This window comes from Neovison vison, chromosome 7 (genome assembly GCF_020171115.1).
Source record: "Neovison vison isolate M4711 chromosome 7, ASM_NN_V1, whole genome shotgun sequence".
Classification (NCBI taxonomy): Eukaryota; Metazoa; Chordata; class Mammalia; order Carnivora; family Mustelidae; genus Neogale; species Neogale vison.
Genome location: NC_058097.1, coordinates 46255613 through 46281623, shown reverse-complemented (window position 1 = coordinate 46281623; position 26011 = coordinate 46255613). Strand labels below are relative to the sequence as shown.

At 42.6% G+C, this 26011-nt stretch overlaps 2 protein-coding genes across 2 annotated transcripts in view; both read left to right on the top strand.

Annotated features, from left to right (window-relative positions):
- The window catches only part of LOC122913316 (putative protein ZNF720), a 59418-nt gene extending 39503 nt beyond the window's left edge, over positions 1-19915 (top strand). Inside the window, exon 5 of the mRNA XM_044260081.1 lies at positions 19656-19915. Within this exon, the coding sequence (XP_044116016.1) occupies positions 19656-19915 (260 nt within the window). The remainder of the gene's footprint in view (positions 1-19655) is intronic.
- A 451-nt stretch (positions 19916-20366) lies between these two features.
- On the top strand, positions 20367-22498 carry LOC122911691 (zinc finger protein 420-like). The gene is made up of 3 exons (XM_044256658.1): positions 20367-21156; positions 21248-21864; positions 22235-22498. The coding sequence occupies exons 1-3, from the start codon at positions 20589-20591 to the stop codon at positions 22337-22339; spliced, it is 1290 nt and encodes a 429-aa protein (XP_044112593.1). The 5' UTR covers positions 20367-20588; the 3' UTR covers positions 22340-22498.
- The last annotated feature ends 3513 nt before the right edge of the window (positions 22499-26011 follow it).

The following is a 26011-nucleotide window of genomic DNA, read 5'->3' as shown; positions in this document are numbered from 1 at the left end:
GAGATCATTCCCAAGCATATGACCCACGGATATACATCTAAAGGGTCTCATGAGAAGACTTTTTACTAGTAGTAAATAACCTTTCTCCCAACAATAGCTAGCCCCCCAAGCAAGGTCTAGAGACCTTGCTTCCAAAATTCCTTAGAGACTAACATCATCCCCTTTGTCCTCACCTGCCCAACTCCTGTGTATATAATCAGCCACTCCTCAGGATAGTGGGGCAGTATCTCTGTGTGCTCATGGGTCCTGTCCCCATGCTTTAATAAACCACCTTTTTGCACCAGAGGTGTCTTAAGAATTCTTTCTTAGCCGTGGGCTCTGGACCTCACCCAACCTCACCTAGGCTCTAGAACTTCATCTGCAAGTCTTTATGAACAGAAACACCTACTGAAGGGGAATATTTTGACACCAAAATTTGTCTCCTTGGCCTGAGCATTATTTTCAGCCAGTTATTTTGAATCAAAGGCAGATAAAGGAAGAGCTCTGAAATCCTGCATTTACTTTCAAACAGACATTTGCATTTAACCAGGAAAGTTCAGTCTGTCAGCTGTTTCCCTCCGTGTAGCAGAAACAGAGAGAAAGAGGCAGTCCCCGAAACTCTGATGGTGGAGAAGGCAGGGCTCGAACTCTGCTCCCGGCCCCAGCATTGGTTCCCCTGCTTGGCCTGCTCACCACCCCAGTTCATTCCCAGCAGACTCACCTGTGGAGTTTCAGGAAGGATCTCCTCTGTGGGCCTCCCCCTCAGATTCTGTCAGTTGGTTTGGGTGAAAACAACACTCTTGTGTTAATTAAGGGCGCCAGAAGATACTCAACGAGGCCAGTGGGGAGCCCGAGGGCTTTCTGTGGTTTTCTGAGAGTGGATTTGCGGCTTTGGTCCTGGAGAGGTAACAGGGTCTCTGCTCCGCGAGTCTGGGAGCGTCAGGTCCCTGCAGCCCACGGTTCCGATGCCAACACTGAAGTTGTGAGTGGCGGTGGCAGGAATGGGAATCCCTCTCTCCCCACAAAGCAGGTAAGGAAAATGCAGGGTTGGGTGTCCTCAGGGGAGCTCACAGTTTCTGAGCTGCTCGGAACAAAAAGGACTGGAAGTTGGGCCTTTTCTGCATCTCTGAGTCCTGCCCGCGGGTGAGCGCTGTGAGAAGGAGCTCTGTTGCTGGATTTCAGGGCATTTTCTCCTGATGCAGCTGTGATTTCCCCCCAGATCCCTCGTGAGGACGAAATCTAGAGATGGAGGTAGAGGCAGAAATGGCCAGTTGTCAGGTGAGCCTGGTGTCCCCGCAGAGACGTGTCCTCTGTTTCTCTGCAGACCCTCACCTTTAGAAGCTGCAGATGCGGATGCCTCAAGTTCGGGTGCTTCTAGCTTCTGCGTTCACCTGTTTTAAGATCTGGTCAGAAGTGATACTCATGGTTAGGTCTTTAGAATGCTTCTCTATGTCCCAGAGCCTACTGTCCTGTCCCCAACCTGGCTTCGATAGGGCATCAGTCGTCACTTTGAATTAAAGTTCCTCGAGGAGTGACAATATTCTGATGGTGGCAGATCCAGAGGGGAAAGTGTCCAGTCCGAGATTCCTGTGGCTGATGAGGTCTGGTCGGATATCAGGGAGGGAAATCAATTCTCATTTGGGCTCTCTGGATTCTCTATCAGCTGTGTGCAGCCGGGAAGCAAGAAAATGCGGAGAGAAGCTAAGTGGGTATGAGTCCAGAAAAACTTGGAAACTTCTCATTCTAAGAAAGACAGTGGGTGTGTCTTCATCTTTCGCACGTGAAAAAGATATTCTACTTAAACTCCACTAGAGGAGGGTGCCTGGGGGTCTTCGCTGACTAAGCTTGGACTGTTGGTTGAGCTCAGGTCGGGATCTCAGGGTCCTGGACTGGTATCCCCGCTTCTGGCTCTGTGCCCAGAGGGGACTCCGCTTGACATTTTCTTTTTTTCTCTCCTGCCGGTCTCCATCTCCTCTAATGTATAAATCGGTCTTGGGGACTGAGGGTGGTTCAGTTGGTTAAGAGTCTGCTTTCTGTCTCCAGCTCAGGTCGTGATCCTGGGGACCTGAGATCCAGACCCATATCGGGCTCCCAGGTGGGCAGAGATCCTGTTTCTTCCTCTCCCTGTGCTTTTCTGCCTGTTTGTCATCTCTCTCTTGCTCTGTTTGAAATAAATAGAATAATTTTTTTCAAAATTTTATTTATTGTGGCACCGGGCACTCAGTGGGTTAAGCCTCTGCCTCCAGCTTAGGTCATCATCTCAGGGTCCTAGGGTCCAGCCCCACATCGGGCTCCCAGGTGGGCAGCTGCTTCTCCCTCTTCCTCTCCTGTTCTGCCTTCATATGCTCTCTCACTTGCTCTCTGAAATAAATACAATCTTTGTAAAGAATTTTATTTATTTGTAAGAAAAAGAGTGAGAGCACAAGTAGGGTGTGCTATGGGCAGAGGGAGAAGGCATCCCACTGAGCAAGGACACCCTCCCACCCCCAGCAATGTAGGAGGTGGTCCCAGGACCTTGTGTCTTGGCCTGGGCAGAAGGCTGATGCCCAATGACTGAGCCACTCAGTTGCCACTATAAATAGAATCTTTAAAGATGAAAATAAAAATAAATCTTAAAAATTAAATGAAAAGAAAGGCACAAACTAGGTATTACTAGCACAGGGACGCTGTGCCATCTCAGTGTAGTGTCTCTGTCAGTGGCTTGGGGCCCCTGACATGGGATGGGTCCTTGATTGGCTGGAAGCCCGTCCCAGCACTGCTGGAATTCCCCTGAGGCTGGACAAAGGCAGTGGAAGTTTATTGAAGACCTAAGAAATCAACAGGCAGGGGGGCACAGGAGAGCTTGTCTTCAAGGGTGGGGTGGGGGGAGTGGGGGGAGTGGGGGGTTGGAGGGGTGGGGGGCAGTTCTTAAAGGGGGAAGGAAGGTGAGGAATTCTGGGAAACCAGGAACTTGCTCCTTTCTGCTCACTGTGCCTGGTTGTCAGAAGCCCATTGGTTCCTTAGGGTCTTGGTAATTTTGAGGTCGGTCGCCTGCTGGGCCTGTCTGGACTCAGCCAAGGGGACACTGGGACCCTTCCTCCATTCCTTTGCTCAAGCTTGCTTGCCTAAAAGCAGTCTCTACAGAAGGAAAGTGTTTGAATTGTGAATGTATACCCACTGTATTTGCACAATTAGATTGACATTCTGAATTCCTACTTTCAATCCACAGGAAAACACCAGTGATGGTGTGTCCTTTGATGTGCATTAGGTGCTGAAAGCAATTTGTTTCCCTTCAGCTAATGGGAACTTTTCTTATTGGCTTGGTGCTGTCTGCCAGATCTCCCCTAAAATGTTCCTATTTTCCCTCCTGTCATTTGTAAGGAACTTGGGATACTGAGGAGTATGCAGGAACTGTCGCATGTCAGGTGTCAACTTCTTTCTTCTGTGTTTCTCTTGCTTGTAAGTTTGTTCTTTCTCTTTCCTTCCTTCCTTCCTCTCTTCCTTCCTTCTTTTCTTCTTTTAAATGTTTTCTCAGCTGAGAGTGAGAGTGCATGAGAGTGAGGAAAGGGAAAGAGAGAGAAGCAGATTCCCTGCTGAGTCTGGAGCTCAACTCAGGGCTCCATCCCAGGAGTCTGGGATCATGACCTGAGCTCAAGGCAGACCCTTAACCCACTGAACTATCTGGGTCCCCCTTGCTTGTAGTTTCTGAGGAGGAGAACAAAGCCAAAGAGGTGTGGATAAAATTAAATGTCCTTCAACTTCCAGTCTGTTGATAAATACCTGAGAAAGGCAGAGTAGGACATTCCTCAGGGAACTCACAACTGCCTCAAGGTTAATGTTTTGTTGGATGCAAAAAGCAGCCTTAGCCTAACAATAGACCTCCAGGATCCTGTAATTCCTCTTTGACAGATGAAAATTACTTTGGAAACTTCTTGAACTCTATCCCCCAGATGTAGCTTGGCCACCCTCCTTCAAGCTTGTGGCCCCTGATAGATATCTGGAGGGTCTCCTGGCTAAAGTGTTAACTAAACAGTGAGTGACCTCATCAAAACACCAGCTGGGAGGCCTTAAGGGTCCTGGAAACTTGCTTCCAAATTCCTTAGAGCCTCCTGCTATCCCTCACCCACTCCCCACCTGACAGTATAGAAGCAGTCACTGCTCACAACTTTCCTCTTCCCTTGCTTTATTTAGGACCACAGTGTTTGTACCATGGGTATCTCAACAATTCCTTCATCATTCACTCCAGAACCCCAATATTTCACATCAGAAACATATCTAGAATTCTTGACCATTAGATCCTCTCCTACATCCCAACACTTTGTGGTGGACAAGGAGGGCTGTCACCGCTGTGTAGTCGATAGAGTTGACTTCTGGGAGTGAAAGGAGTGAAAGTTCTCAACCAAGCAGCCCCATGCCCCATAGGTTTTTCTTTTTTCCCACACCCATCTCAGGGAGAAGGAAAGGTCGGATCTGGTTCTAGCTGGTGACATAAACCCCCACTTTCATCTTAGGAAACATCGTGAACTGTGTCAATGGCCACTTGGTGACTGTGGTATTTATTACAGGGACTGCTGACCTTCAGCGATGTGGCCATAGAATTCTCTGAGGAAGAGTGGGGACGCTTGACCCATACTCAGCAGCAACTGTACCGGGATGTGATGTTGGAGAACTACAGACACCTCCTCTTCTTGGGTGAGGAAGACTCCTTCCAGATTTCCCAAACCCAACTCAGGGTTTTATTCCTTCCCATGAAAACTGTCTTTTTGGTGATTTCTCATGGAATGACTAGAATTCAGATCCAGGCAGAAAGGGAAATAAGTAGGGCTTTGTAGATGGAGAGAAAAATCTTCATGGGGTTTCCTTCTCAGCCTTAGCTTCTCCTTCCTCAAGGAACCATCATTGCTTGTGTAAATGAGTGGCAGTTCTCAACCTTTAGTGACATAGAATGGTGCTGCTCACATCTTAAACTGAAATTTCCCCCTTATTATCATGTCTACTACTTGGAAGTGTAGGTCAGGATGTGAGCATTGGAAATTCCTACTGAGGTTTTTGTTTTTTGTTTTTGTTTTTGTTTTTTGAAGACTGTATTTACTTATTTGACAGAGAAAGATGATATGTAGGCAGAGAGGCAGGCAGAGAGAGAGGGGGGGAAGCAGGCTTCCCACCAAGCAGAGAGCCTGATGTGGACCTTGATCCCAGGACCCTGAGATCATGATCTAAGCCAAAGCCTGAGGCCTATCCCCCTGAGCCACCCAGGTGCCCTACCTCCTGTGTGTTTTGAAGGGCATGTTGGGGAACCCTTTTGGGGAAACATTTTCTAGGATTGTACAATATCATCTCTTCTCTCCTGAACACAAGACTCATAGAAAGTTAGAATTGGCAGCAATAGCCATTTTCCTTTTTCCTTCTATCAAAGCCAGACCTGATTATATATTTGGAGCAAGAGAAGGAGCTCTGGGATGTGAAGAGAAAGGAGACCAGAGGCTTCCATCCAGGTAGGTGGGAATGAATGAGGCAGGTGACAGAGGGGAAGTCCAAGTCTGAAGGAGGAAGGTAGACCTTAAGCAGTGGTTTGAGTAGCTCTCCTTGAATGAAAATCAGTTGGAGACTTGCCTAGCTTTATGTCTCTCTCTTTCCAAGAGAGAGAATAATGTTGCTCTCCAACATTATGAAGCTCTTGCATTCTCTGGGAATTCTCCTTCAGGTGCAGTGATGGTCCATCACATCCATAGGAGAGCCAGGAGACTCTCCTTTGAGGGGGAGGGCCCCCTAACCTGAGAGCTTAATGTTGCTGTGAAGGCCCTGGGGAAGGCATCCTATTTCTGAGGACCTGTATGCTATGGCCTTTGCCAGTTCTGGTTTTCATTATGGAGCAAGTAGGTCAGGGTAGTTGTAACCACACTGGGATTTGTTGGGGAAATTCCCAGAGCACTGGAGACAGATTTTTCATGTTCTCTGGCTTCTGCTTTCTAATGTTATGGAGGCATTAATCTTAGTTTTACAAAATTGAGTTTCAGTAACTTCATCAGATAACAAAGCACTGCTCTAAAATGAGAAAATGTACTGTTTTATTTCCCTTCAAATGTTCTTTTTTAATTTTCTTTTTCTTTCTTTCTTCTTCTTTTTTTCCCCCCCATAAGAAATTTCTTTTCTATGAGATCCATTCCTCTGTGGTGAAATACTGTGATGTCTCTATTTTTTTTTTACTAGAATTCCGACATAACAAATGCTCTTGGGGAGATAGCACATTTAGAACTTGAACTTGTCTATAATAAATTGTCATTTATTACCTTATTTTTTAATAATTGCATCATTGTATGATTCTTCTGTGAACTTCTTGTGACTTTGTCATGGGTGTTTTCACTTTCTAGTTAGTTTTATATGAGATTTATCTTTGAATTTTTTTATATCAAATGTCCTGATATGACATGGCTATGTGCTTTATAAGAAGTGACTTAGACAATTAATAATCTTCCCATATAGTTTGTTTAAAATTTTTATTTGTTCAAGACAGAGAGAGAAAACAAAAATGAGTATGGAGGGGAAGGGCAAAAGGAGAGGGAGATGCCAAGTCCCTGAGATGCTGAACAGGGAGCCCAGTGAGGGGGCTAAATCTCAGAACCCCGAGATCAAGACCTGAACGGAAGGAAGATGCTTAACTGACTGAGCCCCCAGGTACCCTAAACCCCCATGTTTGAAAAATCCTTGTGTTCAGTAACGCAGTGTTGCTTCATGGGAAATTAATCACAAGATTTTCTTCTATTTTCCTCAGAATGCATCAGAATTTAGCCCCAAATATTAATTTCATATACAGTGTCTCTCAGCATATTTTCAACAGATGTTTATTTTTTCAGAAATGAAGATGCTTGATTCCTCTGTCGTAACGGACTGGACTATAGGGTTACATTCTGTGGCGGAGAATGAATATATTAATACCATAATACACATCTTTCAAGCTTTTTAAGTATTCATAAAATTTTCATTTACATCTCTTTATGATTGATTTTAATGAGAATTCTTTATGATATTATAGTCCATGAGACATGCCAATCAATTGCTTGTTTTTCATGGGTATGTGGACGCAGTTCAAAATTATGGTAATACAGAAGTTTTCCTTTTCTGTCATACATCAGTGTTTTATTTAGAATTTCATTGAGTTTTCTCTTGTTCTGCTTTGGTAATTTCCTAAGCATGTGCTTCCTTATCTGGCCCATTCCACGACATTAGCTAGGTGTCAGTTGGGTTTTATCTGTGCAGGTTGTTACAGGAAGAGAATTTTCACCTCAGCATATTTCAGCATATTTCAAGGCTATGTGAGTATAACTCAAAAAAGAATGAGCTTTATGCTTTTTGCTGGTAAATTCTGTGTGTTTTTGTCTTGTGTTAGTATGTTGCACATACATACTCTGTCACCCATACTTTTTGTCTCCTTGGTGGGTAGTCAGTGAATGTTGTACCATGTCTAGGTGAGTTGTCATCCACATAGAATTAATTTCATCATGTATGTGTGGGTGAATGTTTATTCTCTGCATGAGAGAAAGACTTTTTTGATTTCAGAGGAATTTTCAAACATTTTATATATGTTCTGTATATACTTCTGTTTTGGTATGAAATATAAAAGATATACTTTATCTACTTAATTGTAGGATTAATACTCATGATATGTCTTGGTACTTTGTCATTGAGTTATGCGTCTTCTAAGAGTATTTTCATTGTAGTTACCTTAGAGATTCATTAAAACAACTTAGCTTTAAGTGCACCTTTTAATTTTGTTTTTATTTTTTAAAGATTTTATTTATCTATTTGACAGAGAGAACACAAGTAGGCAGAGAGGTAGGCAGGGTGAGAGGGGGAAGCAGGCTCCCCGCTGAGCAGAGAGTCTGGGGTGGGTCTCGATTCCAGGGCCCAGAGATCCTAAACGGAACTGAAGGCAGAAGCTCAACTGACTGAGCCACCCAGCCGCCCTGAAACAAACCTTTTAAAACTCAGTGTCAGTTATATAGAAAACTCTTCTTCCCGTCTCCACCCCTGCACACCCTCCCAACTTTGTTAAGGACATCACAAATTCTTTTACGTTGGATCCTTTATTACCCACATTTGTGATTTTTATTCTTTTTTTTTTCTTCAAAACAAAACTCTGTAGCAGAAATAAATGTGACTGGTATCTCATTGTAACACACAGCATGTTTGTGTAATTGTCTACATATTTATGTTCAGCAGAGAGCTCTGTGTTCTCATGTGGTTGTAGTTTCTGGGTAGAATCCTTTTATTTCATCTAGAAAGACTTCCTTTAATGGTTCTTGTAGGACAGATCTACTGGTAACCTTAGAGGGGTTTTTGCTTGGGAATGTCTTCGTTTCTGCTCTGTGGAAAAGAATTTTGCTAGGTAAGGTATTGGTGGTGGCTATTTTTCAATCTTTGAGTACCTGAGTACATTATGCCAGGCCCCGTTGCTGTTTGGACTCCTGAGAATCCTCCTAGTGATTCTCTAGGAGCTCTTGCAAAAAATGAAGTGGATTTGCCATTGTGTTTCTTTATAGATTTATTTATTTGTTTATTCATTTATTTATTTATTTGACAGAGAGAGGTCACAAGTAGGGGAAGAGGCAGGTAGAGAGGGAGAAGCAGGCTCCTTGCTGAGAGAGAGCTGGATGGGGGGCTGAGATTATGATCTGAGCCAAAGGCAGGGCTTAACCCATTGAGCTATCCAGGTGCCCCTGTCATTGTATTTCAAAGGTCTGTCTTCATCCGTGCTGTTGGGTGGGTTAATTACAACATGTCGTGAGTTCGCCCCATTCTTTGTATGTGGTCTGCTGTACATACCATGGTTTTATAAGGAAGTAATTTGAAAAAATAAAATATGAAGGCAATCATAATGAAAAGACATTTACTGTAGTGCACTGGATTTATCAAGCAAACTTCTCTGTGTCTAAGTGGACCGTTATTGGTGAAAAGCACATTATTCAATGGTTAGCTGTGTTTGTTAGCAGACATGAAAGGATTCACAGGCAGATGGGTCTCTAGAGAGGGACAATTACTTTCAGTGTGATTCGTTTTTTCTTTTGACTCTATTTTGCACATGTAGATGGACATCCAAAGAAAGCCAGAGTAGCAGAAGTTTCATCAGATAAACTAGCCTTTTATCTTTTGTGTTTTTTTTTAAGATTTTATTTATTTATTTGACAGACAGAGATCACAAGCAGACAGAGAGGCAGGCAGAGAGAGGGAGAGGAGGAAGCAGGCTCCCTGCAGAGCAGAGAGCCCGATGCGGGACTCAATCCCAGGACCCTGAGATCATGACCTGAACCGAAGGCAGCGGCTTAACCCACTGAGCCACCCAGGCACCCTTATCTTTTGTTTATACTGCTTAGATATCAGCGTACTGCTGACCACACAGAATGGTTTTCAGTGTATTTCTCTATTTCAAAATTATAAGATTTTTTAAATCACTAAGATTGATAAGGATTGTCAGAATGATTTTGGTAAATGTTAGTTTCTTTCTCTTGTCCTGAACCATGGCTTGCCAGGGGTTCTACCTAACGATTGCTAATTGAACAAAGTCACTACACATATAATGTTAAGCCATAGCTACACAATTCTCAAGGACGATCAATCAAATTTTACCCTGTATGTTTCTCCTGTTCTGTGAGCACAGAGAACACAAGCAGAGATTTAGGGTTTTGATCTGCACAGAATTCAATGTGTCCTATTAAGCTAAAGACAGATTTTGCAGTTCGAGATCTAACTGGGAAGAAACACGTGTAGAAAAATATGTGTGTGTACCTGTATCTTCAGAAGGAAAGTGAATCTTGGTTCAAACCAGATCATTTCCAAGTTTGAACATTAATGATTTCTTAGCAAGCAAAGAAATTCTAGATTCATAATAGAAATAGTTTTCTTCTCTGTATTGTATTGAATTTATGCTTCCTACATCTGGTGTATCTTAGTTTGAGAATCTCCCCATGCGAATCGTCTCTTACATAACTGGGTTTTACTCCTGTAGGATCTACTCTGTTTTCCTTATTCCTGTGTCGACCTGTTGCTTACCTACCTTGATAGAGATTTTAACAAGAATTTCCATGGAATGACATGGTATTCAAAATTTAATTTAAATGTGAGAGTAATTCTCCAGGGGGCATTATAAATTCCATGTAGTTAAATTGAGACTTCAGTCCTTCCTTTGCAGTTGGAGAAGTAAGAGTTCCTTAGTTATTCTTCTTTTCCCTTCTAGGAAGTGACATCATCCATGTTGGTCACTTCGGTGTCAGCATTTGATAAGGTAAAAATGTGGAGAGTTCGTGAATCTTTGTATTTGTTTTTGTTTTTGTTTTTTAACACTTCCTTGAAGGAAACAAAGATGGAACAGGGCTGGGTGTGGAGTAGTTGTTCTAACTTAAACAGGACACAGTCTTCTGTTAGGAGTGATGGAGTAGCCCAACAGAAGAGATGAAACAGATCTAGGCTGAAACATTGGCCAGGATTCTTCATCTGGGAAGAGGACCCCTGTCCAAAGCTACACTACTGACTCTGAATCTAGAAAGAAAAATTGCACTTCCTTTCTTCCCAAATGCTGTCCTCTTCTGTCTCATCTCTATTTCAGGGGTGGAGGCATCACAGCTGACTTTCCCTCCTGTGTTCTGGAAACCTCTTTGTCACTGCACTCCCCCACCCACCTAAGCCATGCAGAGCCTTGTAGGAGTAGCTTGGAGTTTTCTAATGCCACTGTAAATGATTGATAACAGGATTACGTGAGGCTGTATGTCTGTTTTAAATACAATGTTGTCATCACTGCACTGGAAGAAAAGCAAAAAACCATTACTAGGCCACAGGATTAGTTTAGGCACTTGGCACTGGAAATTGGGAGGACAGATAAGACATGATGTTGCAACAGTTTGAGAGGAAGGTAAGTGCTATGAAAATGAAATATGGCGAACTCTTGAAATGTGAGCAAAGATGTGATAGAGAGGTCCCTTTGGTCACTGCAAGGCTTTAGGAAGCTACTCATAATGAGCTGATGGGACAGAGAGGCATTCCTGGGAAATGTGGCTGTCTGGGATGTCCGATGCTTTTCTCATGATGTAGTGTATTCCCTGCTGGTCTTGAGGACCAGCTGTTATTGGATGCCAGAGATAATTGTACTCTCTGAGGCCCAGATGCATGGAGTGTGTGGAGAGGGGGTATTAGTTGATTTAAACATGGTGGGCATAGCTTAAAGATGTCACATGACAGAGTAGATGTTGAAGATGAAGAAGGCTGCTGGACACTTAGAGTGAGAACCAGTCAGGTGTGTATTGCAGTTCCACAAAGCATTGGTATCCCAGGAATATAACCCAACATAGGTCTGATCCAGGGTAGATGGGTGACCTTGCAAGCATGATGACCTGTGGTTGGCAGGGTTCTCCCTCACTTCCACTCAGCCCTGTGGTGAATCTATCCTGTGCTCTGATCCATGGGCAAGTCAATGATTCATTGAGAACTCAGTCACCAGTTTCCAGCAGTGACAATTTCTGCTTCAAACAGCCTTCCCAATATTTGGGATAGCTGTCCCTATTTTGTTTCAGAGCCCATGCTTTCCCTACACCTCTCTTGACCTGAGTGAAAAGAGAATTTGTATGAGTTGTAGAGACAGGTAACATTCAAGTTGGGTAGCATGGTACGCTCATATTGAACAAGGGATCAGTTGAAGGATAATAGATTTTTCAGTAGCTGTTCTGCTGTGGTCAGCAATACCATGAAACCCTGCTGTGTACATGGAGAAAAGAAGGTGGCAATTTGCATATTTACATATCCAGTGTGTTGGTACATGCTCATGTCTTCTGAAATAGCCCTAATAACCACGAGTATAATCTTGATTTTTACATGTCTTCTTTCTGGGATTGTCCTCCCTCCGCCATAGTGCTTATACTTGAATTTTCTTGGCCCCAAGATAACTGCTCAGCACCAGAGAGCAGTCATGTTTCTTGCAGCAAAGAACACAGTGTAAACCTGACAGGACATAGGAGATTTGATTTGAACCATTTCTGCTCCCATTCAGGGAAATCATCCTCCCCAAGGCACCACTCTCTCTATGCCATTGACCAGAACTGTCACAAGGGCCGGTCTATGTTGAAACACACAACTGTAGCAGAGGTGGACGTGGAAGATGTTTGTGAGTGTCTCTTGTTTGAATTCTTTCACAGTGTCTGGCACAAAGGTGATGACACTTTGCCCTGAAGCTAACTAGCTGTTTCAAAGAAGCAGAGAGTGTCCTTAATCTGAGTGCATGCTGATTTTCTGCTGCATGCATTGGCATCGTGATAAAGAGCTGCTTAAGCCTGCAGTTGTTTCTGATCATCCAATAAAAATAGTCAAATACAGATTTATCGTGAGAATGCTATATTCAGCACCATATAATCCATAACATGTATTAGTGTCTGTCATGCATTTCTTAACTTAAAAAAGTATTTACATAAGTTCCAGATCAGTTTAAAATAAAGAAAAGATGTATTCATTTATTTTACAGATAGCTCAGGTGAGAGGCAGGGGAGGGGCAGAGGGAGAGGGAGATGGAATCTCAGAGTGACTCCCTAGTGAGCATGAAGCCTGACACAGGGCTCGATCTCAGAACCCTGAGATTGTGATCATGACCTTATCTGAAATGAAAGTTGGAAGTTTAACCCTCTAAGCACCTAGGAGCCCCACTTTTTTTTTTTTTTTAAGCATCATTTATTTTAGAGCACACTAGTGAGTAGAGCAAAGGTGCAGAGAGAGAGAATCCTGAAGCAGACTTGCTGCTGAGTGGAGAGCTGATGACGTGATCGAACCCAGGACCCTGACATCATAAACTGAGCTGTAATGAAGAGTGGCAACTTAACCAACTGAGCCACCCCAGAACCCCTGTTCCCATTCACCTAAATTTGGATTGCTTTCATTCAGGAACATGAACTAAAGTGTATCTGGGGTGATCTCAGCAAGCTGAAGGAGGGGGGAGAGAAGAGACATGGAAGAGGAGGAAGCCAAGGTAGATTCTGTTAAGAGTCAGATTTATTAATGAATAAAGGAAATGCATGGTGTGTATGTTGTGTGTATGTGTGTGTGTGTCCCAACACGAACATGACCACAAGCATGGAGGTTCTCTCAGAGTGACTTCTGTTGGGATAACTCAGGATATAATTATGACTTAGTTCCTGCAGAGGTTGTCAAGTTTTGTCTGGGTCAGAATCACCGGGAACACTTGTAAATTTGGATCCCTGTACCCAGCCTTACATTACCATGTCAGTAGCTTGGGGTGCAGCCCCTTACCTTTCCTTTCTTACCCAGTGTCAGGTGACTGTCTAGGGACTAGACTCTGTGAACCTACATCTTCATAGTCGGGTTCCTCAGGAAAGGTAGTAGCCCTTGAGTAATGTAGTGAGATACTCAGGTGTGTCATCTTGGTTCTCCAGGTGTGAACCTAGACTCCTGTGTGTTGGTGCTTTCTTGTATTGCACCTTGGATGCCTGACCTTTGTTTATAGTATGGAGGAGTCAACCAGGAAACCACTCAAGCTACATATGTGTGGTGTGGGCTGGAATGTTGACTTTGAAGTGTCCGTTCAGGGAAGCTATTCTGTGTGAGCACAGCTGGATGAATCATTGGCATGTCAAGGAGGAAAAAGAATCCAACCCAGGTCACCTTCTAGAAGGGCATCTTTCAGGCACCTGGGTGGCTCAGTGGGTTAAGCCGCTGCATTCGGCTCAGGTCATGATCTCAGGGTCTTGGGATCGAGTCCCACATCGGGCTCTCTGCTCAGCAGGGAGCCTGCTTCCTCCTCTCTCTCTGCCTGCCTGCCTGTCTGCCTACTTATGATCTCTCTCTGTCAAATAAATAAATAAAATCTTTAAAAAAAAAAAAAAGAAAAAAAGAAAAAAAAAGAAGGGCATCTTTCTGCTTTGTCCTGTGTGCCTCATGTTCCTATGTAGGTCAGCCAAATTCAAACCCTGACTCTACCAATAGTGAGAGGCTCACTATACCTTTCTTTATCTACATCATTTCTTTCAAAATCCATAAATGAAAAAAATAAATCATTTCTTTCAGTACAAGGAGAATAGTATTAGCCCTAACCCATTGGATCCAAAGCACTGAATACATTAAGAGCAGATTCAGTAACCATGGGACATCTGTTGTTTGCAGTATGTAGAGGATGGTGTCAGATGCTAGTGAATATTTTGGATTTTCCTTTTAATCATTAAAAAGTAGCCCGTAAGTCATGTTTCATACTGAATCCTCACTGAATGGCAATAGTGCACCTTGTAAAAAGAAAAAATACCCTGTGTGCATTCGAAACATGGAAGTATCTGTCTGATGCCAATTTTTATTGGAATCCTGTGGAATTTCTCACTCTTGTATCTGTGCGTTCCTTTCTGAAATGGCAGGAAGGCGAGTATGAGTGGTTTTATTCTCTATCATCTGAATGTAGCCAACTGTTTGGCATTCCTTCTAGAGGCATCCCATGGACCTCTGAAGCTTCTGGTATAAACCATGCATGATCATTTTGTATATGAACTTACTCTGTTTGAGCACAGAGGGCTAGACATCTGTCCATGGACATGTGTGGACTCCTGAGTGCCTCCAAAACCTATGCTGGCAACTCCGTGATCAGCGAGGGTCAGAGGTGATGCTGAACATGTGGCAGGACCGAAGGTCACTCTCTGTTGCTGGACAGGACTATAGGCTGGGCTCTGTGGCTGCCCAGGTTCACTGATGAGTCTCCCTGCTCATGTAGAGCAAGAGGTTATGCTCAGTGCTTGGTCTATGGTGCTGGTTTGGTTTTCTCCCCAGAAGCCTGTAAGAGAGGCTTTCAGGTTGTCTAGGGTCTTTCTTCAGGCTTCTAGTGGTGCAGGAATGGAAGCTAGCATCAGCCATGGGAAGTGACTTAGAACGTGCATAGCTACCCAGACAGAGAACATAGAATGTTCTAGTTCAAAACATTGGCTGGACACCGAGGTCAGTCACAGGTGCTGACAGTTCCCCTTAAGCAGATAGTTTCATCTACACAGGAGAATAGGCAATCAGTGGACATTGTCTGTAATGGAGTACCACTCATGCTGACAGCTTTTGGGTGAAAGATTTTGACCATGACTTTTGATGAATGCTACATTGTTAGGTTCACAGAGTGGCCAGGGATGTGTCTTTGGTGGTATGGTGTGCATCTTGGGTATCTTCCAGGCCTTTGTCATTGGCCCTATGACTGATGGCTGGAAGATCTTAAAATCAAACCTTCCAGGTACATTGACTTTGGCATCTACCCTGCATGTGACTGTATAGCAGTGCCAAGTGAGCAGCAAAAGATCATGAAGGAAAATGTATATGCACCGTAGTGGATATCTTAGCCAAATCACACTTGTGCCTTATACAGTATTCTCACTCTTCCTTGAAGTCATGTGGTGACCTCGTGATCTGTATGAGCGTTTCCTTGATGGACATTTTAGTTATAATGGTCATTTCACTTATATTTGTGTATAAAAATGCTTGGTAGTATAGTGATAGCATCTTAATCTTGGGTCGAGGACAGATGAGTTTATTGTACAGGAAAACAGATGGTTTGTTTTCATGGCGAAGGATGGGGCATATACGCTAGATGTTCCTTGAAGATGCTGGGGTTTCCTATGTTCAGCGTGTCCAACACAAACCCACCGCATGTGCAGTGTGTCCCTGTTTGAGTTGGGGGTGGGCGGCTGGCAAGTGGAATTAGTGTGATGAAGATGTTTACGATGTTTGCTGTGTCATGAGCCATAAGACACTTGGACTTTGACCTCAGAGTCTCTTGTCTTCTGCCTGTATTGGAACAGGTTACAGTATAGAATGTGTGTCATCTTGGAATTTTTATATTTACTGAGATTATCTGTGGACTTTATTCAAAACAAAATAGCCTTTCATAGGTCTGTCTCTAGTTTGTTCATTTAAGTTGTTGTTTTGGTTGTATACATAAGTGAATACGTATAGTATTTGTATGTCACTTGGTTCACATCGCATAACACCTTCTGGGTCAAACCACATTATCACCAATGACAAGACACAATGAAAAAAGCTGAAAGAGACACAAATACAATGAATATCCTGAATGTTACCAGTGTGGAATGGAGAAGGATGATGGGCAACATGAGAAAGTGGAAATGGGAAGTACAGACTTCTAGGGGGTGTAAAGAATACAGGGAACTCCTCCAATGGTTTTCCCATAGCATTTTATGGTGCCAGATATTAGCTACTATTGGTAGTATAGTAGCACCTATAGAGTTGTTGAATCCCCATGTTGTACACTTAATGTAATGGAACATTGTAAAGTATATATTAATAGAAAGGAAATCAAGGTGGATGTCAAGAAGCACATACATATGTAGATTAAAGTAGTGTCTTAGGACACCTGGGTGGCTTGGTAGTTTAAGCCTCTGCCTTCGGCTCAGGTCGTGATCTCAGGGTCCTGGGATCGAGCCCCGCATCGGGCTCTCTGCTCAGTGGGGAGCCTGCTTCCCCTTCTCTCTCTGCCTGCCTCTGTGCCTACTTGTGATCTCTCTCTCTATTAAATAAATAAATAAATAAATAAAATCTTAAAAAAAAATAGTGTCTTAAGAATTTGCAGGTAAAGAAAACTAAACCTACTCTTCCAAAGTAGCTAATCCTAACAGTAGGATAAAGTCCTAGGAAAGCAAACTGATCTGTATCACATTGGAGATAAACATTCCTGAATGTGGAAGGGAAGGGACAGGGAAAGAGAACATGTGCCCAGCAGAGCAAAGAAGGGAACTGGAAGACCAAGAAGAGCTGTAGTCCTCAGAGGCTGCGCAGGAAGAGCAGCCCAGGGCATACATGGAAGGACAGTTATTCCTGTGAGAGCTTCTTAACTCCATTTCCTTGAGTGTGGTCTCCCTACTCTCACCACCGAGGAGCATCAGGAAGGCTTTTCTTTGGAGGTGGATTCCTCGGGGAAGACCAGAAAGTGCAACCAGGTTGTAGAACTGCTCATTGTAGGCAAAGTCAGTTTTCAGAAAGAAGCCTAGTTTCAAACAAGTAATCTTGTAGCCTGAAGCCATGGGTATTAGTAGAAATGCAGGGGAAACTTGAAATTGATAAAGGCCATGGATTCAGTGGGATCGAAGCTACAAAATTCAGCATTGTACACAGAAGCAGATTGCACCTGTGTTTCTTGTGAAGGAGGGAGCTGTTTCCATGAGTATGGTGGCATGGAAAATTGAAGAAGGAGAAATAAGAGGAGGTGCAGAGAGGAGTGATAGGGTTAAGTTTGCTATGCAGGAGTAGGGCTGGCTTGAATGAAGAGTGAAGGGAAGCGAAGGACTCCATACTCACCTGTATGCTCTGCCCCCTTTTTAGGAACCTTTGCAACTATCGTGATTCAGTTCTGGTATATTGAGCATTGTCGATCAGGTGGCACATTTGTGAAAAGTAGAAACTCAGATGCTACCCAAACATCCAAATCGGAGTATGAATTTTAACAGGATCTTCAGTTCATTGTCACACACATTAACATTGGAGACGTGCATATCTAGCTCAGCCAGACTTTTCTGTTATTCTACTCCTGACATCATGTCTGTAGGACATTAGTTTGATAACTGTGCCTGGTTGTATGCCTTAAATCAGGATATATGGTCTTCATTTCCCAGATTATTTTGGGTATGGATTATCCCTTGACATCCACATAACAAGAGGATGGATTTTGATCTTTGTGCAAAAATGGCATTGGAGTTTTGGTAGAGATTGCGTTTTCTGTAGATCCCTTCAAGATTTATTGTGTTTCAATTATTCCGGTGAAAGAATATAGTTAGGTTTCCTACTTACTCATTCTTTGATTCCTGCACAGTCTATTGCACTTTTCATTGTTTCTGGTTTGAACTCTACCATTATGTTAAATTGGAAGCATTTTTTGAGGGGGGCGGGGGTTGGCCATAAATGTATGATGTCTCTGTTTTGGGAATGGTTCTTTGTTATGTAGAAACAGAGCTAATTTTTATGTGTTGGTTTGTGTACCAGCTTTATAAAATCCATATGAGTTTTAACAGGATTAAAACAATAAGCATTCCCAGCAGAAGAAATGGCAGTTGTGTAGGAGGGTCCTAGACTCATGTGTCTTGTCATGAGCCCCACTAGGTAAATGTCATGTCATCCTAAATGCCCCAGACATTGGACTGAAGAGTGACAGGAGAAACTCCTGTCCAAGTAAGAGGAGAGAAGAGGAGACACGGAATATGGCAGATAGTGTGGAGACATGGTTTATGGAGGAAAGGAGTATAGCATTGTGGCAGGCAGGGAGGCCCAGTTGTGCAATAGGTGTCATGACAGAGGACCACTCAGGGGATGCCTCAGGAGGTTTCCCAAAGCCATTGGCTTGGAGAGGGAGAAGGCCTGAATTTTATGAGTTCTTGAAGCCAGCACATCTTAAAGCCTGGAGGTTTAATGGTCAGCAGCTTTGGATGGGAGAGAACCAGGACGGCACTAAGGTGCTCTTGGAGAGAAGGTTGGCAAACAACCTGGGGGCACTGAGTGTGGAAACAGTCATCTGGAGAACACCTGGGGTGCACAGTGGGGAGAGTATTCAGTAGTCTAGGAGCACATTCCTGAGAGGAAACTTTCAGTGACATGTGGCTTCCACAACATGGGAGCCCTCTCCTGTCCTGTAGCATAAAGGCTGAGCCCCCTCAGTGAGGATACTGGCTGTCTGCCTTGCTTGCACCAGGCCTCACCCACTGTGATCTGAGGGAACTTCCCTTCTCAGTGAGGCTTTCCTCAGGCTCAGCAAGGTTAACCCCTGCCCACATCACATCTCCTGAGCAGAGAGTTCTGCGGGGCTGTAATCCTGGTGGAGTTGATGTGAGGTCTCCTTTCATAAGCAGAACAGAGCTCATCTAGTTCAAACTGGCCACATTCAGGCCAGGGACCAAAAACCCTGCTGGTAGCAGGCAAGGAGAGCCCCTGCAACAGGACACATCACTGACTTTTCTAATGGACAGAGGAAAGTAGAGACTTAGAGAAATGCCAAGATGAAAGAATTTATAAGACCAAGGGCAGATACACAATGGAAACAGTATTAAGGAGCTTAATGAAGAATTTAAGGTTGCAATCATAAATATACTCAAGGAGTGAGAAAACAAAAGTGAGAACTTTACTACAGAGATAAGAGTTAAAAAAATAATTGGATGCTTGGTGGCTCACTTGGGTAAGTACCGACTCGATTTCTGCTCAGATCTTGATCTCAGGGTCCTCGGATGCAGGCTCAATTAAAACTGAATATTCAGTGTGATGCCTGCATGTGATTCCCTCTCTCTATGGCTCTCACCCAAAATCTTGTTATTCCCCTCAAATATTGTTGCCTTTTATAATTTTCTTCCTAAAGTTAGTTACACTTTTACTGTACTCTGATTCAATTCAGTTTTCTGTTCCCATATCCTCCAGTCTTCTGCTAAGTTTTAGCTCATATAATCCTTTTTGTTATTGTTAGAGATATAATCTACACTGTAACCATATCATAGAATTATCTGTTAGTATATATGGTCAATATGTTGTGTTCCATGTTGCATATCCATGGGGAAATGAGGGCCTGTTGACTCCTTGTCAGCCATCGTTCTGACATTTTCTGATTGACTTGATGCTTCTGCATTAAAGGTCATCGGTATATTCTTCTGAATGTAGTAAGTGCAATGACTTTACTTTTATTTGGTATCTTTCAGCTCTGTCTTCTCATGAGACCCCGAGTTTCCTGCTACAGCGGAGCATAGAAGGTTCTTTCCAGAACGGGTCAACTCACAGATACAAAGATAGTTCTGTTGAGATATTACACTTAAGCACAGACTGGGATAGTGATGGGAAGAATGAAGGGCAGCAAAGAAATCCTGGACGATACACCAAAGCCAAGGAATTGCCCTTAATGAGAATCTCACTTCCCCAAATGGTGAAGGATATAAACCGCTGTGGAAAACCTTCCTTTTGAAGTCATTTCTGCAGAGCAGTGTGTTTCTGTCAGGACAAGCTCCAGTCAGATAGTCTACCATAGCAATTTGTCCACAGACCGTTTAGAATATCTGGAAAGTAACCTAGTTCATGCTGAAAATAATGATTTGAGCCATTTGGAAGATAGGACTGGCCTGACTTTAAATCAGAGATTTAGAAATGAAGAACAAAGTCCTCAGTGGGATCCATTTGAGAGGGACTTCACTGAGGAGTTGACCCTACAGTATGACCAGAGGCTTTCCACTGGAGACAGAATTGCTCAGTGCACTGAATCTGAGAAAACATTGAACCAGGGCTCCAGTGTTCACTGTTGTGTCAGGGCTAGGTTTGCAGAGAACCAGTATGAATGTGATAAATGTGGGGAAGGCTTTCATCCAAGCTCTAACCTCACTATACATAATGGTCACCATTTGGAAGACAGTCCTCATAAATATAGTGAATGTGGGAAAGCTCGTAACCAGTCCTCCAGTGTTGGTGATCATCAGAGAATTGATAAGGGAAAAAGCCCATTCACATCTAATAAACCAGGGACCATATTTAGTCAGCCATCAAGCCTAAACATCAATGAGATAATCCCTTTGGGAAAAGAAACTACATTTTTAAGGAATGTGGTAAATCGTTTGACTGCCACTCACCACTATCAACATCAGTGAATGCATACTGGAGAAAAAGTATATAAATGTGAAGAAGGCAATCAAAGCTTTAAGGACTGTTCATCCGTAAATGGACATTCGCAGATCTGTTCTGGAGAGAAACCCTGCAAATGTCAAGAATGTGGCAAGGCTTTTAACGATCACTCAAGTCTATATAGACATCATCAAATTCATATTGCAGGGGAAAATTACAACTGTAATGAATGTGCCAAAGCCTTTACATCATGCTCAAAACTTACTCAACATCAGAGAATTCATACTGGAGAGAAACCTTTCCAGTGTCAACAATGTGGCAAGAGTTTTAACCACAGCTCAACACTTACTCGACATCACAGAATTCATACTGGAGAGAAACCTTACCAATGTCAAAAATGTGGCAAGGCCTTTAAATGCCCTTCATACCTTTCTCAACATCATAGAATTCATACTGGGAAGAAACCTTATCAATGCCAGGAATGTGGCAAGGCCTTTACCTTTAGGTCTAATCTTTCTCAGCATCACAAAATTCATACCGCAGAGAAACCTTACCAATGTCAAGAATGTGGCAAGGCCTTTAACGGAAGGTCAGGTCTTGCTGATCATAACAGAATTCATTGTGGAGAAAAATCTTACCAACGTGAAGAATGTGGAAAGCCCTTTAACAACAGTTAAACAACAAGAGTTAACAACTCTTATTGCACATCACAGAACTCATACAGGAGAAAAACCTTACCCATGTCAAAAATGTGGCAAAAGCTTTAATTGGAGGTCATCCCTTATTCAACATTACAGAACCCATAGTGCAGAGAAACCTTACCAATGTCAAGAATGTGGCAAGGCCTTTAACTGGAGGTCAGGTCTTGCTGAGCATAACAGAATTCATTGTGGAGAAAAATCTTACCCTTGTGAAGAATGTGGCAAGCCCTTTAAGGACAGTACAACTCTTATTGAACATTATATAACTCATACTGGAGGGAAACCTTACCGATGTCAAAAATGTGGCAAAAGATTTAATTGGAGATCATCCCTTATTCAACATTACAGATCTCATACTGGAGAAAAACCTTACCAATGTCAAAAATGTGGCAAGAGCTTTAGCCAGAGGTCACATCTTACTAAACATCGCAGAATTCATACTGGTGAGAAACCTTACCAATGTCAAAAATGTGGCAAAAGCTTTAACTGGAGCTCATCTCTTACTCAACATCATAGAACTCATACTGGAGAGAAACCTTACCAATGTCAAGAATGTGGTAAGGCCTATGCCATCCCTTCACAACTTACTAAACATCACAGAATTCATAGTGTAGAGAAACCTTAACTGTCAAGTATGTGGCATGGCCCTTATCTCCAACTCACCCTTTTTTTTTTTAAGATTTTATTTATTTATGTGACAGAGAGAGAGATCACAAGTAGGCAGAGAGGCAGGAAGAGAGAAAGGAAGGGAAGCAGGCTCCCCGCTGAGTGGAGAGCCCGATGTGGGGCTCGATCCCAGGACCCTGGGACCATGACCTAAGCTGAAGGCAGAGGCTTAACCCACTGAGCCACCCAGGTGCCCCCCAACTCAGCCCTTATACAATATCAGATAATTCATAAAGAGAGAAACCTAACCAATGTCAGGAATGTGACAAGAGCTTTAAATGGAGTTCATACCTTATTTACGTCACATAACTCACACTGGAGAGAAACCTTACCAATGTCAGGAATGCGGAAAGGCCTTTACCTGGAGGTCAGGTCTTACTCAGCATTACCAAATTCATTGTGGAGAATAATCTTACCAATGTGAAGAATGTGGCAAGCCCTTTAGGGACACCTCAACTCTTAATGAACATTACAGAACTCATATTGGAGAGGAACCTTAGCAATGTCAGGAATGTGGCAAGGCCTTTAACTGCCTTTCACACCTTACTCAACATCATAGATTTCATACTGGAGAGAAACGTTACCAAAGTCAGGAATGTGGCAAGGCCTTTAAGGTGAACTCACACCTCAGTTGACATAGTAGAACTCATACTAGAGCATAACCCTATAAATTCCAAAAATGTGGCAAGGCCTCTAACTGGTGCTCAAGGCTTAGTCAGCTTCAAAGACTTCATAATGGGAAGACAGCTTACCGATATCAAGACTATGGCAAGGCCTTTAACCACAGCTCAGGCCTTACTCAACATTACAGAATTTATACTGGAGAGAAACCTTACCAATGTCAAAAATGTAGCAAGGCCTTTATACACAGCTCAACCCTTACCCGACATCACAGAATTCATACTGGAGAGAAATCTGGCGAATATCATGAATGTGGCAAGGCCTTTAACTGGAGGTCAAGTGTTACTGAGCGTTTGTGAGTTCATCCTGGAAAGAAGCCTTACCAACATCAGGAATGATGTTAGACCTTTAAAGGCACTTGGTTCTCACTAAAAATAATATTCATACTAGATAGAAGGCTTACCAGTGTATAGAATGTAAGAACAGGGACACTTGGGTGTCTCAGGTGGTTATGTACCTCCCTTTGGCTGAGGTCATGATCCCAGGGTCCTGGGATTGAGCTCTGCATCAGGCTCCCTGCTCAGAGGGCAGCATGCTTCTCCCTCTGCTCCTACCTGACCGTCCAATCTACTTGTGCTTTCTCTTCATCTCTCTGTCAAATAAATAAATAAAATCTTGAAGAAAGAAAGAAAAAAAAAGAACTTGAGCAAGGTTGGTTAAAGCATGCTCACCGATTCATGCCTAGGAGAGAATTCATATTAGACAATAACCTCACAAATATAACCAGTGTGGCAAGGCCTTTGTCTGGCATGCACACCTTCTAAACTGAGAATTCATACTGGAAAGACACTGGATGAATAATGTGGCCAAATCCCTGGCAGGCACACAACCCTTAATGGCCCATTAAGGAATTCATACTGTAGAGAAAATTATGGATGTAATGAATGTGAGAGAGTGCCTAAGGACTCCTTACTCCATGTGAGAGATTTTAAATAGAGTAAGTGTACAAATGCTAAGAATGTGTCTGACCCCTCAGTGGGACTCCCAACTTTCTTAAATTAACATCATTGTTTTCATATAGGAGTGAAAGTGCGAAATGTAAAGAATGTGGCCAACTGGAATTCAGTGCTTACTCAGTATGTCAAATTGCATACTAGATTCAAAGCCTTGGAACATGGTGAATGTAGAGAGGCCTTCATTTTAGTATACATTGGAGCACACACCAGTGCATTAAGGAAAGTCAATTGAAAGTTAGCACTGTTTAGAAAACTATTGAATTGAACATCAGATGCCAATAAATGTTACAGAAATGAAGCCAATGGAATACATTATTCACCCTACTCATTACCCTGCATTACCCTGCATGAAATTAGTGATTATAAGGAGAAATCAGACCTGAACACTTATAAAATATATGGTAATCTGTTGAACAGATTTAGTGGATGGACTTTTATATATGTATATATATATATATACATATATACTTTTATATATGTATATATATATATATGAATTTCAGTATTTTTTAAATTTTTACATTAAACCTATTTGAGATTTGTGACTAACAATATTAATGTATTTCCTCTGAAATCACTCTGGAATATTTCTCTGTTCCTTCTGGGTGTGTAAGAACACTCATGTTGCTACATCAAAGATATTAGATGGTCTCCTGTGTACCTAATTTTCCACGGAAGAGGACCGTATGATACACAGCATATGAAGTACATCTCAGTGGAGATGGTGCTTACGGTTATAACACTGATGTAAGATTCCATGAGGCAGGTGTTCAGAGCACACACTTCTGCATGTATTGAAACTAAAGGACTTCCTGAACATTAGAAATAGGAGGTTTTCCTAATTGTTCTTTAAGAAAAAAGAGGTAGCCATGGAATAAACTATGAATGTATCTTCCTAAGTGCAATTGTTAGAGAGTATGAATGTATGTGGTTAAATGAGATCTTGACAGATGACTGAAGGAGGGTAGCTAACTCTTCCCTCCAATGCCATACCATTGAACATACACATTTCTGAGGAGTGTACATCTGTCATGAAATTTTTGGAAATAGGTACTCCACAGATTTCTTGCAACACTGAATGCTTTTGCACATGTGTATTCTGTATTTCGAATGTCAACAATAGAGTGGATTTTCAAAGCATAACTTAGTGTATATGTGAACATAATATATTTTCATTAATAAAACACTGGTTTTCAACATACGGATATGGGTGTGTCATGAATGATGTGTTGTCCTATGTCTAGTGTTCATCTGTCTCACTGAGAGTTGTAGGGAGCTGATAGAATCATTCACCTGTTTGATCCTAGAGTAGAACAATAAACCTAGGAATCCATTTTCCCAGTGGTCTGAAGGAAGGGTTATGTGATTATGTTTTCCCCTAGTCTATGCTGTGATTTTCTCCTCTTTGTGAATACGATGATATTACAGTGGGTGTATTACTGAGGTGTGTAACAGAAAGGTATTGTTCATGTTTGAGCTCACGTACTCCATGATACTGCTACTTGGCATTGATTTTGTGTAGCCAGCAGTTTTGCAGGGACCTTGCACTAACAGGAGACCTACTCACTAGTGCATTCCACAGTGAGCATGCGGCAGGGTGACAAGTTAGTGGAACATTTCATATGACATCTGCAGTCTGTCCTTGTAAGCCACCATCTCTCCTTTCTCCCAGTGCTTTCCTTCCCATGTCTCATAAAGAAGAATCCATCTCCCACAGCACTTCTCTAAGTCTGTTTTAGTCAGAATGGCATATTCTGGACTTAGATTTCGGACTCTATAGCACTGCAACATGGCCCTAAATGAAGGTATGTGCCCCACTTCCTACATTGAATGTTGTTTTGATGTGTCTATGAGGTGCATATGTACATATGACCATCCTACGTGTGTCCTAGATAACCCAAAAGAGACATCTATCCCAATAGGAGTAATGAGGTAGCCCAGGGAAGAGACAGAAAATATTTAAGCTGAAGAATTAGCATGTAGAGGAGGACAACTACCCCTAGTTGACTGTGACTCCCTAGATGTAGAAAAATAACTTGTACTTGTTTTATGACCTCCTTCAGAGCTCCAGTTGTATTTGCGGTCATGTTTCTTTCCACCTATGTAGGCACTACAACCATTCTTTTTTGCCTGTATTATTGAGATAGTGTCCTCAGAAAATGCTTAATTGATATTAGACAGACAGAAAACAAATGGGTATTAATGCAGACATGTAGCACAATGATGTGGGATATGAGTCTAAGTAAACTGTGAGGAAGGCACCATCCTTCACCAGAAAGACAGGACCTATTAAAAGGAAATGTGAGGAACTATTTCCCATGTTGGGAGGGACCCAGAAGTGACTCCTTTTAGTCACTGCAAAGGCACAAGGAGCTCTTGCTGGTGTCATCTGATGAATACATGTAATGGGGAAAAGAAATGGAAAATGTGGGTTTCTCAATAGTA

Excerpts from the sequence above, each read along its gene's own strand:
- LOC122911691 (XM_044256658.1), top strand. The coding sequence starts at position 20,589 with ATGCATACTGGAGAAAAAGTATATAAATGTGAAGAAGGCAATCAAAGC. Across the intron at positions 21,157-21,247 it reads GGCCTTTAACGGAAGGTCAG|AGTTAACAACTCTTATTGCA; the intron begins GTCTTGCTGATC and ends TTAAACAACAAG. Across the intron at positions 21,865-22,234 it reads AACTTACTAAACATCACAGA|ATAACTCACACTGGAGAGAA; the intron begins ATTCATAGTGTA and ends TATTTACGTCAC.